Source organism: Anomaloglossus baeobatrachus, chromosome 1 (genome assembly GCF_048569485.1).
Source record: "Anomaloglossus baeobatrachus isolate aAnoBae1 chromosome 1, aAnoBae1.hap1, whole genome shotgun sequence".
Classification (NCBI taxonomy): Eukaryota; Metazoa; Chordata; class Amphibia; order Anura; family Aromobatidae; genus Anomaloglossus; species Anomaloglossus baeobatrachus.
The window spans coordinates 793,519,803-793,538,820 of NC_134353.1; the positions used below are offsets into that span (position 1 = coordinate 793,519,803).

General features: G+C 47.6%; 1 protein-coding gene across 1 annotated transcript in view; it reads right to left on the reverse strand.

Moving 5' to 3' along the window:
* Positions 1–19,018, reverse strand: part of LVRN (laeverin) — a 237,581-nt gene that overhangs the window by 138,629 nt on the left and 79,934 nt on the right. Inside the window, exons 4-5 of the mRNA XM_075341890.1 lie at positions 10,708–10,834; positions 7,603–7,757 (exon numbers count right to left, since the gene is read on the reverse strand). Of these exons, the coding sequence (XP_075198005.1) occupies positions 7,603–7,757; positions 10,708–10,834 (282 nt within the window). The remainder of the gene's footprint in view (positions 1–7,602; positions 7,758–10,707; positions 10,835–19,018) is intronic.

Below are 19,018 nucleotides of genomic sequence, written 5' to 3' on the forward strand. Positions count from 1 at the left end.
CAGGCTCACCATTTAACCACCTGAATTCAAAAGGTCCACACACATCCTGCAAAAATGGATAAAATGTGCCATACCTCAAATAGTGAGATATTAGTTTAGCTCCCAGTGCAAGCCTTATTAGTGTGCATGTCTTATGCTAAGCAGCCGCCCCTCCCCTCTAGTGTGGAGGTTGAGTGGCTGTGACATCAGCATCTTGCACCTCGGCTGCAGCCATCTTTATGAGGAAGGCTCACCACATTCTGTGTGTGCACATATCATTTGTCTTGGCTCCTTTTTGGTGTTTTTTTGTGTTAGGAAAAGGCCTTGGCTGTGACAGCCTGAGCTTGGTTCTCATTAAGGCGGCGACCATGTGTCCACAGCTTCTTTGCCCGCACAATAGCCAGGACACACTGCAAAATAGGACATACCGGTATATCCAATGTCGGGAAGGGGTTAAATACATACTCGTTGCAAAATACAATCTTCCTTTTTTACATTAAATAATCCTAACCCAAATCTAAATCCAATAGAACGCTAATATATACCAGTTTATGGTAGATACATTATACTGAAGAGTGTTCATGATAAAGTGTAGCTATTCCTCAGTCGAGGTCATGCTGTCAAAGGCTTACAGACCCAGAAATCGGCCATTGTGCATATAATGCTTGTGTGACTTGCTACAGTGAGAATGAGAGCTTATGTAGAGATGGTGAGAATTCAAGTGTTTCCCAAAGCACAAAAAATTGCAATATTCACATCTCATTTGCTAGCAACAAACACCTCTATATCTGCAAACATTCATCTATTTGAACAGTCTGACTTTACACATTATATCTATAATGTCACGCTCCCCGGGTCCTCACCCCCGCTCCCCGGCTCACCTGCCACGCTGCCCGCTCCTCAGCCCCCGGATTCCGTCCGTCCCAGGCCCCCTGGTCCCCGATCCCGGCGCCCGACGGCTTCCCAGGACCTGGCCGGCTCTCCTGCGTCCTCCTCTCAGCCTCCTTCCCTGGCTTCTGGCACCCGGGCGGCGCGCATGCGCGTTAGGGCGCGCGCGCGGTCACTGACCCTTTCTTAAAGGGCCAGCGTCCATTAACAGGAAATGAGGTTGAACAGGTACTGGGTATAAAGGGGGTTGTTGTCCAAGGGGGCGGGGCCTGATCTTCGTGTTCCCTGAGCTAGGAGTCAGGTCTCCTGGTGTTTATGTGCCTGTACTCACCTATCTCTCTTTGTAGAGCCGTACCTGCCTCGCCATCCAGTCAGCCGTATCCTGAACCCCGCACACTGTCCGTCTGCCATCTGACAGTCCGTACCATCTCGGATCCCTGCGGTGACCCGTCATCTCGCTCCTGAGGTTCCGGACCCCGCCTGATATCATCTCGGCTTCCGAACCTGAGCTACGTCACCAGGACTACCATCTGTGACTCCGTGGTCCCAGGGACTCCTCCGCTGCCTTCACTTGCACGGACTGTTCTGCTGCCCATCAGTGCTTCAGCTGCCGGACTCCCTACCACCATCTTCGAGTTCGGTCCAGTGGATCCACCTCCTGGGTCTGCCCGACCGCCCGGCCGTGACAGTAAGATCAGGCCATGGATCCCGCTGCAGCACTAGCGGCCTTGCAAGAGGAACTCCAACGTCAGCATGAAGTCCAGACCCGCATGTTGCAATTTATGACCTCCGTGGACACCCGCCTGTACACGTTACAAGCATCAATGACGCCTGCGGCACCCAGGTCCCCAGCTAGGCAAGCCATGGCTCCCGCACCAGTGGCAGCCTCTTCAGATGCTTCCCGTCTCCGTTTGGCGTCACCACCTCGTTATGCTGGAGATCCCAAGACCTGCAGGGGCTTCATAAACCAGTGTTCCCTTCATTTCACGCAGCTGCCACATCTGTTCGCCTCTGACCAAGCCAAGGTCGCCTTTATAATGTCTCATCTGGAGGGCGAGGCGCTGGCGTGGATGAACCCCTTGTGGGAGAAGGAGGACCCCATGACCAAGAACCTTCAAGACTTCCTGCAGGCCTTTCGCAGCACCTTCGACGAGCCGGGACGCGCCTCTGCGTCTGCTTCATCCCTCCTCCGCCTACGTCAAGGAACACTGACGGTGGGCCAATATGCCATCCGTTTCCGTACTTTGGCTTCTGAACTCGGGTGGAATAATGAGGCCCTGACAGCCGCCTTCTGGGAAGGACTCTCGAGTCGCATCAAGGATGAGTTGGCGGGCCGTGACGTGCCCTCCACCCTAGATGCCCTGATTGCCCTAGCCACTCGAGTGGACATTCGTTTCCAGGAACGCTCCAAAGAGCTGTATCGTGAGAGACGTGCAGTACGGCACTCCCCTCCTCCACAGAAGTCCTCTGTGCCTCACTCATCAACAGCTGGGATTCCTGTCCACGAGCCCATGCAGGTTGACCGAGTACGACAGTCTGACCAACGTAGAGCAGAGCGGCTCGCCAAAGGCCTCTGCTTTTACTGCGGAGAGGGCACTCATCTCTTACGCTCCTGTCCGGAAAGGCCGGGAAACTCCAAAGCCTAGGGTTGGTAGGAGAGGCCACCCTAGGTGCTGGGACTCTCTCAGACCCAGTTATGTGGACGGTACAAGTGTCAACAGGAGAGACGCGCTTCACGGCTGAGGCATACCTCGACTCCGGAGCAGCAGGCAATTTTATCCAGCAGGCCACGGTGGACAAGTACCAGCTGCCTGTTACTCCACTCGATACGCCCCTAGTGATTGCCTCGGTGGATGGGAGACCCCTCTCTGATACCATCTCCTGGATCACCAAGCCGGTGGAATTGCGTATAGGTGCTCTGCACACCGAGAACATCGCTCTCTACGTCCTTCCACACATGTCCCATCAAATCCTGCTGGGACTTCCTTGGTTGCGGACACACGAACCATCAGTCAGCTGGGGTACTGGCGAAATCACTCGTTGGGGCTCTGCCTGTCATGAGAGATGTCTAAAGTCCCTACAACCAATCCGACGTCCCCCGGCTCCAGAGAACCTACCGGAACTGCCCTCGGCCTATTGGTCCTTCGCGGACGTTTTTGACAAGAAGGAGTCTGAGGTACTTCCGCCACACCGTCCCTACGATTGCGCCATCGACCTGCTCCCAGGAACAACACCACCTCGAGGACGGATATATCCGTTGTCTCCAGCTGAAACCAGGGCCATGTCCACATACATCACGGAAAGCCTGGCAAAGGGATTCATCCGGAGATCCTCCTCTCCTGCGGGAGCAGGCTTCTTCTTCGTTAAGAAGAAAGAGGGTGACCTTCGCCCATGCATTGACTACCGGGGCTTGAATCAGATCACCATAAAAAACAAGTACCCCCTACCGCTCATCCCCGAATTGTTCGACCGGCTCAGAGGAGCCCGTGTGTTCACCAAACTGGATCTTCGGGGTGCCTACAACCTAGTTCGTATCCGCTCTGGGGACGAATGGAAGACCGCATTTAATACTCGCGACGGGCACTACGAATACTGCGTGATGCCCTTCGGTCTGTGTAACGCTCCTGCCGTATTCCAAGAACTGGTGAACGACATTTTCCGGGACCTCCTCTACCTCTGTGTAGTAGTTTATCTGGATGACATCCTTGTCTTCTCTCCGGACCTCCAGACCCACAGAGAGAACGTAAAGCTGGTTCTACAAAGACTGAGAGAGAATCGTCTCTACGCCAAATATGAGAAGTGCGTCTTTGAGCAGTCTTCTCTTCCTTTCCTGGGATACATCATCTCGGGTACTGGGTTGCAGATGGATCCAAAGAAGGTCTCCTCCATACTCAACTGGCCTCCTCCTTCTGGACTGAAGGCAATCCAACGGTTCCTGGGATTCGCCAACTACTACCGCCAGTTTATCCCGCACTTCTCCGCCCTGACTGCTCCTCTCTCCGCTTTGACCAAAAAGGAGGCTAAACCAAAGGACTGGTCACCTGCGGCCGACGCCGCGTTTTGCTCTTTGAAGCGAGCTTTCGCCTCCTCTCCTGTACTCCACCGACCGGAGTTAAACCGCCAGTTCACCTTGGAGGTGGATGCCTCCTCCTCAGGAGCCGGAGCAGTGCTCATGCAAAAATCCTCCTCCGGGAAGATGGTGACTTGCGTTTTTTTTTCTAAGAGCTTCTCAGCACCTGAACGGAATTACACCATCGGTGACCGAGAATTATTGGCGGTCAAACTAGCTCTGGAGGAGTGGCGTTACCTCCTGGAAGGAGCAGTGTACCCCGTGACCATCTACACGGACCACAAGAACCTGGAATACCTGCGGTCCGCTCAGCGACTGAACCCACGGCAAGCCAGGTGGTCCTTATTCTTTGCCAGGTTTGACTTCCAGCTCCACTTCCGACCCGCGGACAAGAATGTACGCGCCGATGCCTTGTCTAGGTCCCTCATGCCCATGGAGCAGGAGGAAGAGACTACCCAACCTATCATCCCTCCTAGCAAGATTGTTCCGGTGGCTCCCGTCACTCTGGCCCAAATACCACCCGGGAAGACCTATGTCTCGGAGACCGACAGGCTAAAAGTGTTACACTGGGGTCATGCCTCAAAAACAGCCGGCCATGCAGGCCAGAAGAGAACATGGGGTGCGATTGTACGCCATTACTGGTGGCCATCCCTTCGCACTGACGTCGCCGCCTTTGTCTCTGCCTGTTCCTCTTGTGCCAGGAACAAGACGCCCAAACACCTGCCCTATGGCCGTCTTCTGCCTCTACCGATACCCTCAGTTCCGTGGCAACACATAGCTATGGACTTTATTACGGACTTGCCATTGTCATCCGGACACACAGTCATATGGGTCGTGGTGGATCGGTTCTCTAAAATGGCCCATTTCGTCCCTATGGCTGGACTGCCCTCTGCTCAGGAACTCGCGGACGCCTATATACAACACATCTTCCGCTTGCATGGCTTTCCATTACACATCGTATCAGACAGAGGAACTCAGTTCACTTCCCGCTTCTGGAGGGCTCTCTGTAACCATCTGGGAGTGACTCTGGACTTTTCATCTGCATACCATCCTCAGTCTAATGGCCAGGTAGAGAGGGTCAATCAAATCTTGACCTCTTTCTTACGTCACTACGTCAATGCCCATCATGACGACTGGTCCGCCCTTCTACCTTGGGCTGAATTCTCCCACAACCACCACTTCAGTGAGTCGTCCTCCAGCTCTCCCTTCCATGTTGTTTACGGGCTTCAGCCTTCCATCCCATTGCCTGTATCCCCCTCTTCGGATGTCCCTGCTGCAGATACAGTAGCCCGTGACTTTGCAAACATTTGGGACTCTGTCAAATCGTCCCTTGGGCGTGCTTCCCTGCGGATGAAAAGACACGCCGACAAGAGACGTCTGGACCCTCCGTGTTTCTCTCCTGGAGACCTCGTCTGGCTTGCTTCCCAGTACGTCCGCCTGAAGATACCATCATACAAGCTGGGTCCTCGCTACATTGGGCCGTTTAAAGTCCTCAGCAAGATCAATGAGGTTTCCTACAAGCTACAGCTCCCGGCCACGATGAGGATACCCAACTCATTCCACGTCTCCCTGCTCAAGCCGGTTATCCTTGGTCCCTTCTCCGATGCTGCCAGTCCGGCCCCTCCACCTATTGCCGATGACGACATCTATGCGGTAAGGGATATCGTGGCCATGAAGACTGTTCGAGGTCGGCAGTTCTTCCTGGTGGACTGGGAAGGGTATGGTCCTGAGGATAGGTCTTGGGAGCCCAGGGAGAACGTGGGCACTCCTCTTATCCGTGCCTTCATGTCCCGGTTGCGGGGTGGGGGGCGTGGGGGGGGGGGTACTGTCACGCTCCCCGGGTCCTCACCCCCGCTCCCCGGCTCACCTGCCACGCTGCCCGCTCCTCAGCCCCCGGATTCCGTCCGTCCCAGGCCCCCTGGTCCCCGATCCCGGCGCCCGACGGCTTCCCAGGACCTGGCCGGCTCTCCTGCGTCCTCCTCTCAGCCTCCTTCCCTGGCTTCTGGCACCCGGGCGGCGCGCATGCGCGTTAGGGCGCGCGCGCGGTCACTGACCCTTTCTTAAAGGGCCAGCGTCCATTAACAGGAAATGAGGTTGAACAGGTACTGGGTATAAAGGGGGTTGTTGTCCAAGGGGGCGGGGCCTGATCTTCGTGTTCCCTGAGCTAGGAGTCAGGTCTCCTGGTGTTTATGTGCCTGTACTCACCTATCTCTCTTTGTAGAGCCGTACCTGCCTCGCCATCCAGTCAGCCGTATCCTGAACCCCGCACACTGTCCGTCTGCCATCTGACAGTCCGTACCATCTCGGATCCCTGCGGTGACCCGTCATCTCGCTCCTGAGGTTCTGGACCCCGCCTGATATCATCTCGGCTTCCGAACCTGAGCTACGTCACCAGGACTACCATCTGTGACTCCGTGGTCCCAGGGACTCCTCCGCTGCCTTCACTTGCACGGACTGTTCTGCTGCCCATCAGTGCTTCAGCTGCCGGACTCCCTACCACCATCTTCGAGTTCGGTCCAGTGGATCCACCTCCTGGGTCTGCCCGACCGCCCGGCCGTGACATATAAGCAGCAGAATTATTGTAGTGACACTAAAATTCCTATCCTTACACGGGGTTAATTATATTTCTATAGCATAAGCTTATATTTCTGCACATCTCATTCACATGAATGGGAAAGTAGGAGGTCAGAAAGGAACCGGTGAAGAGTAAAACTTTGAAGGGGCCAAAGAGCTACATCATACTCGGCATCGCCAGTTACACCTCCATCAATAAGACTATAATTCATACTCGGCATCACCAGTTACACCTCCATCAATAAGACTGTGGTGGAATATCCTATAAATATGCCATCACATCCTAGGTTTATGTGGCTTATTCAATAATCAGGCTGGATTCACACAATGGTATGGCATGCGCTGTGAGTGCATTGGATGCAATATACTACTGACCCACGGCTCCCACTGTGCTGCCAGCGTGAGCCGAGTGTCATGCATCCTGCGATCAGATCACAGCTGCGGAGGAGAGGAAGGGATTAGTCCCACCCATCTCCTCCATGGTCAGCTGATGTAATTATCGCACTGTCCTCGGATATCATTTGAGTGCAATCCGATGTTTCACTCACACCCATAGACTTGTATGGGTGCAAGTGACACGGCTCTCATTGACAATCGCAGCATGCTGTGACTTTTCTCTCATCCAGAATCTGGATGAGAAAAAAGCTGACCATCTGCTCTCCCTCATTGAATAACATTAGTCCAAGTGCAATATGAGGTTTTCTGATTCCTACGCTCGTGTGAGCGTACCCTTAAAGGGATTTTCCACTACTAAATCCTTAGCATTGGTCACCAATATCAGTTGCGATCCAACACTCAACACTCACACTAATCAGCAATTACCAGATGTAAAGAGTGTATGGAGCAGAACACTACGTCTCCGCACTCGTTGCACTCTTTAGTGGCCATTCCTTGGTACTGCAGATCAATTCTTATATCCTTAGAATAGGTCATTAATATAACTGTAGTGGAAAACATTTTTTTATAAGACTTTGTATCCATGAAAAGAGAATCATCCTTTTTCTTAGAAAGTAGAATTGAGTTCTAATTTGTTTTTAAGAGTTAAAAATGACAATGTAATAAATAAAGATTTGGGACATTTTACCACATGCCTGGTGTCCTATCTCATGGGCAACAATCAGGCATGTCATGGCCTTAGAATTGCTGAACTTCAGTTTGGGGTCATACATCAAGGAGGTTTCTTCAAAGGTGATTAATCCCCAGTTCTCCATTGCAGCAACACCGATGTCAGGCATTGCTACTAGATCTGAAAGAGAGGACATATGTTTTCATTATTCTATGAGCTGTAATTCATGCAATGTTGTATAATATCGTGGGTCTGCATTGGTAAAACTGTGGTAAGTGAGACATGATTGTTATATACTTTTGATCGTTGAACTCAATATAAGTATTGAAAAAATTCCATCATGTACAGTTTTTCACAAACACTAACTCCATAGGCTTTTTCTTGCATCATACTTTCACCTCTTTGCGTGACCTTTGGTTGATGATTTTGGCATCATTAAATTGGTTAGAAATTAATGGACGCTTAAAGGGAATCTGTCACCAGATATTTGCCACCTAGTCTGAGAGCAGCATAGTGTAGGGGCAGAGATCCTGATTCCAGCGATGCGTCGCTTACTAGGCTGCTTAGTGTAGTTTTGGTAAAATCACCGTTTAATCAGCAGTAGATTACCATTAGAGGACTACTTGGCATACTGCCTGGTAGTCCAGCATATTCATGAGCTCTGTAAAACTCCTAGATCTGCAGCAGAGTTAACATTGATTTTATCAAAATGACAGCAAATAGCTCAGTAAGTGACACATCGCTGGAATCAGGGTCTCTGTCTCTACATTACGGTGCTCTCAGATGGGAAAGCAAAAACCTGGTGACAGATTCACTTTAAAGGATGCTGACAAAGACTTTCACACTCATTCCAAAGCAAAGACATACTTATAGGGAATCTAGACTGTGAGGTCCAATTCAGACAATGAAATAATGTCAGTAAATTGCTGTAGGATATAATGGCGCTATATAAGCAAGGAAAATAAATGAATCAATTGAGAGGTAAGAAAGCAGATGCATTTCCACTGTCCATAAGTCAGCTTCATCAGGGTACCCCGCTAAGCAAGTGTCTTAATGAAACAAGCCATATATTGTACATTGACTGGTAATTGTAGAGAACTGGTACAACTCTCGACCCAGTTGGTTGAGGTCACGTAGTGGCTTTAGATGTAATAACATCTAACTGTGGATGTGGCATGGACAGCAGAATTGTAAGGCTAAGGGCTTGCTCACACTGTATATAGTCTCTCATGCGAAAGAATCAGGCCGATTATGGTAATAACACAACTCAGACTTTAATTAGAGTGTGAGCGGAGTGTCCGTTTCTTGTGATCCGAATCTCTCACATGCAAGAATCAATCGGAGCACAGGTGAAGAGAAGATGGAGAGCTTAATATCTCCATATTCTCCATTGTCTGTCTTGGCGCATATCAGACTGCACTCAGATGACATCCCAGTGCAGTCCGATGTTTTGCACACACCCATTGAGTGGTATGGGTTCGATATGTATCCATATACGAATCTATATGAGAAAAAAAGCACTGGTTGGCACTGCCTGATAGTATAACATTGGAGTGAGTGCTACCCAAACGGATAGCACTCAGCGGTGTTATTCGCCAGTGTGAGCGAGCTCTTATGGTGTAGCCACACCATAAACCAGACAATGATATTGTCCATGACACATCTACTGCGAGGTCATATTATGTCTCAAGCTACGCCATAAGCTTTGCTTCTATTTTCCATGCTACATCCATAGAGAAGCAGTTTTATGCCTCAAAATATTCCATTAGCCTCACAATTCTGTTTAACCAACAGATGCAGCTGTAAATCACCGACAGTGGCACTTATATAGTTCTGTCAGCTACCAAGGGTGCCAATGAGTTGCCTGCAGTAGACTTAGCTATGGCAAAGCCGCATAGGAGACTGATAATTACTTTATATTCTGCAATAATGTAGTATTTCAGTACAAAGTCTAAGACATCAAAGAATTTTATGAAAAAGTAATACAAATGTTTTTAAACATATTAGAAAAATAATTTTTTCAGAAGTTGAAGGAAAAAAAGATTTATATATATATATATATATATATATAACTAAATACAATCTGTTGGGCTAAACAGCCATTGGATACTGGGGTTATTAGGGGTAGGTAAATTAGCAGGGTAAAGAATAAAATATAACTTTTAATATTTACTTTATTAACAGAGGAAATTCACAGACAATAAACACATCTAGTGATAATCCGATACTGGAGAAGGTTATGAGAAACCAGAAGGTCAACTGACCTGTATCGGAAAAGACACCAAAAGCCTACTAACAATATTAAACTGCAGAGGCTGACAAAAAGCCCTCTTGTGTAAGGCAAATAAATGGAAATTTCTCACCGGTATCTCTTTTGTTCAATTTCCTGGTGATGAAAGGATCTCAGAGGGGGGGCTACTTGATACCTAGCTACCACAAACCCCTCAAATTATGATCCATTGGTGGCGTACTCCAGTCTTCCTATGCGTTTCGTCGTGCTTAACTCAACAGGGGAGCTTTTCTGGATTTAGAGCCAAGAGTAAAACACCTCTTGTGCAGAGGTAGACGATACCGGTACTGGATACCGATTAAAGAGATACCAGTGAGACTTTTTCATTTATTTGCCTTACACAAGAGGGCTTTTGTTAGCCTCGGCAGTTTAATATTGTTAGTAGGCTTTTGGTGTCTATTCCGATACAGGTCAGTTGACCTTCTGGTTTCTCGTAACCTTCTCCAGTATCAGATTATCACTAGATGTGTATATTGTCTGTGAATTTCCCCTGTTTTTAAAATAAATATTAAAACTTATATTTTATTCTTTACCCTGCTAATTTACCTATTCCTCTCCATTTGGGTAACTGCTCTTGCTATTGCTATGGGGTTATTAGGGGCTTTAAATAATTCAGAGCCAGAGAAGGAGAGGCCAAAATGGAGATGACCAGAGGACACCTTCCCGCTTACCCAGTCTTTTTACAATCATGATTTCTCTAGAAGTATTTTCGAGTAAGACTTTGTAAGGCTGCCTGTGATTGGGGCAGCATGGAACTGATGGCATGTTCACTGTAAAGGAGACATACTGTACAGTGTTTATATGTAATTATGCAAAACTTAAATGGAGAACAAGCCCCACCTGTTTTTCTTAAAGGATACGTCACATTTAATAGATCCTCCATAAAAGAAAGAATTGGCCCCACGATATCCAAAGAAAAATTTGCATTTCCTTTCTTGATTACTTCCTTACGTGCCCAAACCCGTATCTGAGTCAACATAAGAAAGAAAATGTTTCAATCACAGGAAACAAAGTATAGATTAATATTAATTTCACAGTATTCATAACACAGCTCAGTCTGTACAAAATCAATAAGAAATAAATGAAGCAAGTAATTTATAAGAAAGTGATTAAAAAGTCTGAGGACTAGCACTTCTAAAAATGAAAGATGAAGATGTTTAGTGCAGTCCTAGGGCTCATTCAGACGTATGACAAAAATGGACCGATTTTTTGGGTAAGGGTTTTATCCGAGTTTTTAATAGTTTTTTTTGTACGTGAATATTAATCTCTTCACTAATTACCTTGTGGATGGGATTGATAGTAAAGTGTCAGTCTGTGCTGATGACTAGAGATGAGCCACCCCTCTGGCGTTCGAGTTCGGTTTGGTTCGTCGAACGGAGGCCCTGTTCGACGAACCGTTCGACGAACCACTCGAACTCCATTGAAAACAATGGAAGGCAAACACAAACACATAAAAACACATTATAGATGTACAAATACAGTTAATAAACATTGCCATAACACTTACAGGTCCCCGCAACGCATCCTGCACTCTGTCTCCTGCCGCTTTTCCTTCTGATAATTGCTGCATCCTCCCGGTAACCAGCACTGATGATAGGACCTATCGTGATGTCAAAATAGCATGTGACCAGTCACGTGTCTATTGTCTCATTGGTTACAGACTTGTCACATGGCTAGATGTCATGCTAGGTCCTGTCAGTGCATCTCTCCAGTAAGCGGTGCTCGTTTGAGCATGTCCTTTTACCGGCGAGATGCTCTGGCACATGACCGGCTTCCCCGTCCATGCATGTCTGCGCTCTTTACAAAGTCATCCCACATGCAGGGACTAGATGCCACAGCCGGTGAATAGCGGCAGCGGGAATCACATGATCGGAGCACCGTTGCTATGATAACCCGCCTGTCAGCGGTGACGTCACCGCTTACAGCCCGCAGCTTCTGCTCACTCACTGAGTGAAGAGACTGCACGGGAAGCAGCAGTGCCTTCCTCCCATGCAGTGCTGTCTGATGTAGCAGAGCTGCATGGGTAGAAGGCGAAAGAAGACAGAATAGCAGAATCGTGGAGGGCTGACAGGGAGTAATAAACATGGAGTCTCTAATGTGTCTGTGTATTTATTTCTATTAAAGTATTTTTTCTCTGTGTGGTGTCTTTTTTTTTAACCCTTTATTGGAGATTCTTATTGGCCGGGTCAAACTTGCCTGACATTAAGAATCTCTGGCTTAATACTAGCTAGTAAAACAAAGCTAGTATTAACTCATTATTACCCAGCAAGCCACCCGGCTTCAGTGCTGCTGGAAGAGTTGGATTCAGCGCCAGATGATGGCGCTTCTATGAAAGCGCTATTTTCTGGGGCGGCTGCGGACTGCAATTCGCAGCAGAGGTGCCCAGAATCCTTGAGCCAACCTGTGCTGAGGATTCCAATCCACAGCTGCTTAGTTGTACCTGGCTGGACACAAAAATGGGGCGAAGCCTATGTCAATTTTTTTTTTACTTATTTCATGAAATTCATGAAATAATTAAAAAAAGGGCTTCCCTATTTTTTTAGTTCCAAGCCGGGTACAAATAGGCAGCTGGGGATTGGGGGCAGCAGTAACTGCCTGCTGTACCTGGCTAGCATACAAAAATATGGCGAAGCCCACGTCATTTTTTTTGGGGGGGGGCAAAAAACTCCTGCATACAGTCCTGGATGGTGTATGTTGAGCAATGTAGTTCTGCAGCTGCTGCCTGCTCTCCTGCATACACTAGTGAATGGAGCATGCTGAGCCTTGTAGTTCTGCAGCTGCTGTCTGCTCTCCTCCATACAGACAGACAGCAGACAGCGGCTGCAGAACTACAAGGCTCAGCATACTCCATCCAGGACTGTATGCAGGAGTTTTTTGCCCCCCAAAAAAATTACGTGGGCGTCGCCATGTTTTTGTATGCTAGCCAAGTACAACAGGCAGCCACGGGCTGCCCCCAACCCCCAGCTGCCTATTTTTACCCGGCTGGGAACCAAAAATATAGGGAAGCCCTTTTTTTTTTTTTTTTTTTTTAATTATTTCATGAATTACATGAAATAATTAAAAAAAAAAATGACGTGGGCTTCGCCCAATTTTTGTGTCCAGCCAGGTACAAGTAGGCAGCTGGGGATTGGAATCCGCAGCTCAGGGTGCCAAGCTTTCTGGGCACCCCTGCTGCGAATTGCAGTCCGCAGCTGCCCCAGAAAATGGTGCTTTCATAGAAGCGCCATCTTCTGGCGCTGTATCCAACTCTTCCAGCTGCCCTGGTGACGGGTGGCTCCCTGGGTAATAATGGGGTTAGGGCTAGCTGTATATTATCAACTGGCCCTAAGCCCGAAATTCATTGTGTCACGCCAATATTAGACATGGCCACCATGAATTTCTAGTACAGATAAAAAAAAACACACACAGAAAAATATTAGTATTAGAAATAAAACACAACACAATTAATGACTCTATCTTTATTGAAATAAAGAACCCCCCTCCGCAGTAATCCTGTGTCAAGGGTCCTGCGCCGTCCAATCTGGATCCAATGTCATCTGATCGGTTTGCTGGAAGGCAAAGCGATCAGATGATGTGTCAGGTTCAAGGGCCTGAATCACATGACACAGCAGCTGATTGTATAAACGGCTTTTATACAATCAGCTGATGCATCAGTGCAAAAAACCCCCAAAAAACTACACACTTCTGTGCAGACTCCTGTCCGACAGCATCAGCTGATAGTTTAGCCGGCCGGGCGGTAAAAAGCCGACCTCACCGCTCTACTTATAGTGTCAGCTGATTCCGTCAAGTGACCGCATCAGCTGATCATCGCCAGGTCTGAGAAAGAGGAGAGAGAAAAGAGAGAGAAAAGAGAGCGAGAGAAAAGAGAGAGAAGGGGAGAGAGAGAAGAGATAGAAGAGAGAGGAGAGAGAGAGAGGGAAAAAGAAAAAGGGAGAGAGAGAGAGAGAGAGAAAAAGAGAGAGAGAGAAGAGAGGGAAAAAGAGAGAGAAAGAGAGAGAGGAAAAGAGAAAGAGAGAGAGGAAAAGAGAGGGAGAAGAGAGAGAGAGGGAAAAAGGGAGAGAGAGAGAAAAAAGAGAGAGAAAGACAGAGAGAGAGAAAAAGAGAGGGAGAGAGAGAGAGAAGAGAGGGAAAAAGAAAAAGAGAGACTGAGAAAAAGAGAGAGAGAGGGAAAGAGAAGGAGGGAGAAAAAGAGGGAGGAAGAGAGAGAGAAAGAAAGAGAAAGAGAGAAAGAGGGAGAGAGAAAGAGGGGGAAAGAGGGAGAGAGAGAGCAATGCGGCCTCATTCCGTGAACTGCTCCGATTTTAGAGGTGTGTCCCGCTGCTGAAAGCTGATGTATGGCTCCTCCCCTCAGTGCATAATTAAATTAAATTAAATTATAAATAAATAATAATTATAATTTAAAAATAAATTAATTTTTTTACCAGGACGGCCGGGATTTGAACTTGTGAACTAATGCTTCTTAGACGAGAGCTCTATCCATTGAGCCACTGGCTCTAATGAGAAACCTAGGCAGATTTGGTAATCTTGACGTCTACATTGCAGAGTGAAGTCTGATGACAGCACGGCTCACTTCAGTTGCTACGTGGAGAGGACACAGATCGCTCCCTGTCATCTTCATGTAGCAGACTTGAGTGTCGTGTAGATTACTTCGGACCTGGATTGTTGTTTGAGGATTTTAATAAAAAGGTAAATGAGGTGTTTTTTTGTCTTTTATTCCAAATAAAGGATTTTTCGTTGTGTGTGTTTCTTTACTTTCACTTACAGTTTAATCATGTAAGGTATCTCGGGGAGACGCCTGGCATGATTAACTCCTTATTACCCCGATTGCCACTGCACCAGGGCAATTCAAGATAAGCTGGGTAGAGTCCCGGGACTGCCGCATCTAATGGATGTGGCAATTCCGGGCAGCTGCCTGCTGATATTGTTAGGGTGGTGTGCTCCCCATAATGTGGTGCTCTCCATCCTGACAATACCAGCTTCCAGCTGTGTGGCTTTATCCTGGCTGGTATCAAATATGGGGGGAACCGCATTTTTTTTTTTTAATTTATTTGTTTTACTGCACGATATAAAGCCGCCCGCCGGCGGCTGTGATTGGTTGCAGTGAGACTGCTGTCACTCATCGTGGGGGCGTGTCTGACTGCAACCAATCATGGGCGCCGGTGGGCGGGGAAAGCACGGAATAACTAATTGAATAATGAAGCGGCAGCCATTTTCAAAACAGGAAATGCCGCTGGAGATTTGTGACAGCCGTGCAGCGAGACGCCCGTGATCGGTGAGTAGGAAAGAGAGAGGGATTGTGCTGGGGACGCAGGACGCATGCAGATACGAAAGGTGCGCACATACTTACTGTGAAAAGCGACGCTTTTGGTGCTCGAACCGTTCTCGAACGTAACTCGAACTACCGAACTTTTACCAAATCGTTCAAGTTCGTCGAACGACTTGAACACCCCCCAAAATCACTCGAACATGAAATTGGCGAACCTCGAACATCGCTCATCTCTACTGATGACACCAAACTATATAGGGTCTTAAAAACAGACATTGAAAGTACAATATTACAAAACGATCTGGATGAGATGTCAGAATGGGCTGCTACTTGGCAAATGAGATTTAATGTTGATAAATGTAAAGTAATGCACCTAGGACGGTGTAATCCCTTAGCTGCGTATACATTAAATGGAAGTAAACTCGGGACTACAGAACAGGAGAAGGACTTGGGGACTCTCATTACAATTAAGCTGAGCAGCAGCACTCAATGTCAAGCAGCAGCTGCTAAAGCAAACAAGATTTTAGGGTGTATAAAAAGAGAGATTAAATCCCAACGTATTGTTACCCCTCTATAAATTACTTGTAAGGCCACATCTGGAATATGGGATCCAGTTTTGGGCTCCACATTTTAAAAAGGACATTCAGAAGTTAGAGTCAGTTCAAAGGTGGGCAACTAGATAATTGCAAGGAATGGAAGGCCTCCCATATGATGACAGGTTGAAAAAGCTGGATTTGTTTGGCTTAGAAAAAAGACGTCTCAGAGCAGATCTCATTTATATGTATAAATACATGTGTGGTCAATACAAAAGGTTGGCACATGACTTATTCCTTCCGAAGACAATACTAAGGATCAGGGGGCATTCACTGCGAGTGGAAGAAAGGAGATTCCGGCAGCTAAATAGGAAAGGTTTCTTTGCAGTTAGAGCAGTCAGACTGTGGAATGCCCTACCACAATAGGTAGTAATGGCAGATACTATAACAGCTTTTAAAAAAGGGCTGGATGATTTCCTCAGTACAGATAACATTGTTGGTTATAGGTGACTTAAGGCCACTGTACACGCTGCAATATCGTTACCGATATCGCTAGCATGCGTACCCGCCCCCATCGTTTGTGCGTCACGGGCAAATCGCTGCCCATGGTGCACAATATCGCGCGGACCCGTCACACAGACTTACCTGTATAGCGATGACCGGCGTACCGCCTCCTTTCTAAGGGGGAGGTTCGTTCGGCGTCACAGCGATGTCACTAAGCGGCCGCCCAATAGAAGCGGAGGGGCGGAGATGAGCGGGACGAACATCCCGCCCACCTCCTTCCTTCCTCATTGCCGGCGGCCGCAGGTAAGGTGAGGTTCTTCGTTCCTGCGGTGTCACACATAGCAATGTGTGCTGCTGCAGGAACGACGAACAATATCGTAACTGCAGCAGCAACGATAATTGAGATTAGGGGGGAATGTCACTGATTAGTGATTTTAAACGTTTTTGCAACGATTCAAAATCGCTAATAGGTGTCGCACGCAACAACATCGCTAACGCGGCCGGATGTGCGTCACAAAATCCGTGACCCCAACGACATCTCGTTAGCGATGTTGCAGCATGTAAAGCGGCCTTTAGTGACAAAATGTTTAATTGGTGGAGAAAGCAGGGTTGTGGAGTCGGAGTTCGTGAGTCGGAGTCGGTGTTCATTTTGGTGGAGTCGGAGTCAGAGTTGGTATAAAATGGACCGACTCCGACTCCTAATATATATAATAAATTGAGTACAGTAGTTCAATGCAGAATGTGCTGCATATTTTTTCTCCGCTTCTCTGATGCGATTGTAAGATCGCATCACAGTCGCATGACCCTCAACTGACGCCCGCAGCATCGGAAGCAGTACGCAAGTGGAAAAGAGCCCTTAAAAGCGCACTCTCGGATGAGATAAGGAGGAATATGGGAAGAGACATTATGTCTTATGGTTGGTGTTTCTCTATATTCATTGAAAATATCCATATACAATTACAAACTTCCAAGTAATAATAGAGTGGGGAACATATACAGAAATGAGAACAAGGAAGCGACTTCTAGCAAAAGCCATAGAGCAAAATATAGCTAATAAGAAACAATCTCTACACCTTAATGGTGAAACATAATAGTCTTAGAACACAAGTTCAATATAATTAGAACAGTAACATACTATTCAAAAGTAATACTAATTCTGCTATATAATCACATGTTCAGGCGTTTTTACGCTAATTTACAACATAACAATCAACATCTGCTTTCCACGGGGCTGTTTTATGTGAGATTTTATTACTATGTTATTTAAAGCAGAGCTCCAGACTTCTGATTGCAGCTCTTAACATTCTCCTCTCTGTAGCACTGACATGAATGTTTCCATTCCTTTGATGCATATACTCTTCCTCCCTTTGTCTCTATGCCCTCCAGAATATGCTCCTTTTTATTGCTTCACCTTACAACTAAAGTTAACTTGCCGCACAAACTCTACAAAAAAAACCCCAGAAATGATTTACCTGGCAGACATGTTTAGGGAATACTATGACAGGTAAAGGGAAGCAAGCAAAAAAACAGGTTGTTTGCAGCACCTCAGTTGGAGTCCTTCATAAGGAAAATGGATGAAAATCAAATAAAGGGAAGCAGTCATCAACCTGTCATGCTAAAAAAAAGGTATTAACCTGCAGATATGGGATTAAGCTGCAAGTTATTAGCATTCGAAAGCCATGCAGGGGCTACACTAGAGGTGGAAATGATCTTTATTTCTCCAGACAGCCTCAGGCTTTCAGTCATAGGGGTGCAGCTAGCGTAGCTTCAGTCACAGCTGAGTGCATAGTGATTGGCAGCTGTAACCAGTCCTCTAGCACTGACTGACAGCCGGCTCAGCACTTATGCACGGAGGAGTCAGCTGTCAGCTGGGGCGTTGTAATAGCCGTCACTCAATAGGGACTGAGCTGAGACTGAAGTTGAGCCAGCTTCACCTCTATGACTGAAAGTCTGAGGCTGCCAGGAGGAATAAAATTAATTTTCTCCCAGCAACGGAGCTCTCGGTGTAGCAGCTGCACTGCTACAGAATGCTATTAACTTGCAGATTTATTCTATGTTTTCAGATTGAGAGCATTTTTAGACGTGACAGGTTCCCTTTAAAACAGGCACCAGCATAGTATGTATATCCTAATTAGAATTATAAGAATCCATTCCGTGCACCCCTACAGCCAGGCTTACTGCTAACAATATTTTTTACACGCCACTCTCCCTTTAAGGGAGCTTTACACGCAGCGATATCGCTAGCGATATCGCTGGTGAAAGCACCCGCCCCGTCGTTTGTGCGTCACGGGCAAATCGCTGCCCGTGGCGCACAAAATCGTTAGGAGCCGTGATTTGGACTTACCTGCCTAGCGACGTCACTGTTGCCGGCGAACCGCCTCCTTTCTAAGGGGGGCGGTTCGTGCGGCGTCACTAAGCGGCCACCCAATAGAAGCGGAGGGGCGGAGATGAGCGGGCCGAACATCCCGTCCACCTCCTTTCTTCCGCATTGCCGGCGCCCGCAGGTAAGCTGCAGTTTGTTGTTCCCGAGGTGTCACACATAGCAATCTGTGCTGCCTCAGGAACGACAAACAACCTCCGTCCTGCAACAATCAACGATTTTTTTGAAAATTAACGACGTGTCAACGATAAACAATAAGGTGAGTATTTTTGATCGTTAACGGCCGTTCGTTGGTGTCACACGCAACAACGTCGCTAACGATGCCAGATGTGCGTCACAGAATCCGTGACCCCAGCGATATATCGTTAGATACGTCGTTGCGTGTAACGGGGCCTTTAATCATCACTGATTGGACCAATGGAAGGGTACAGACCAACCTTAGTGCTTGCTGTGAGCTTGTTAACATGC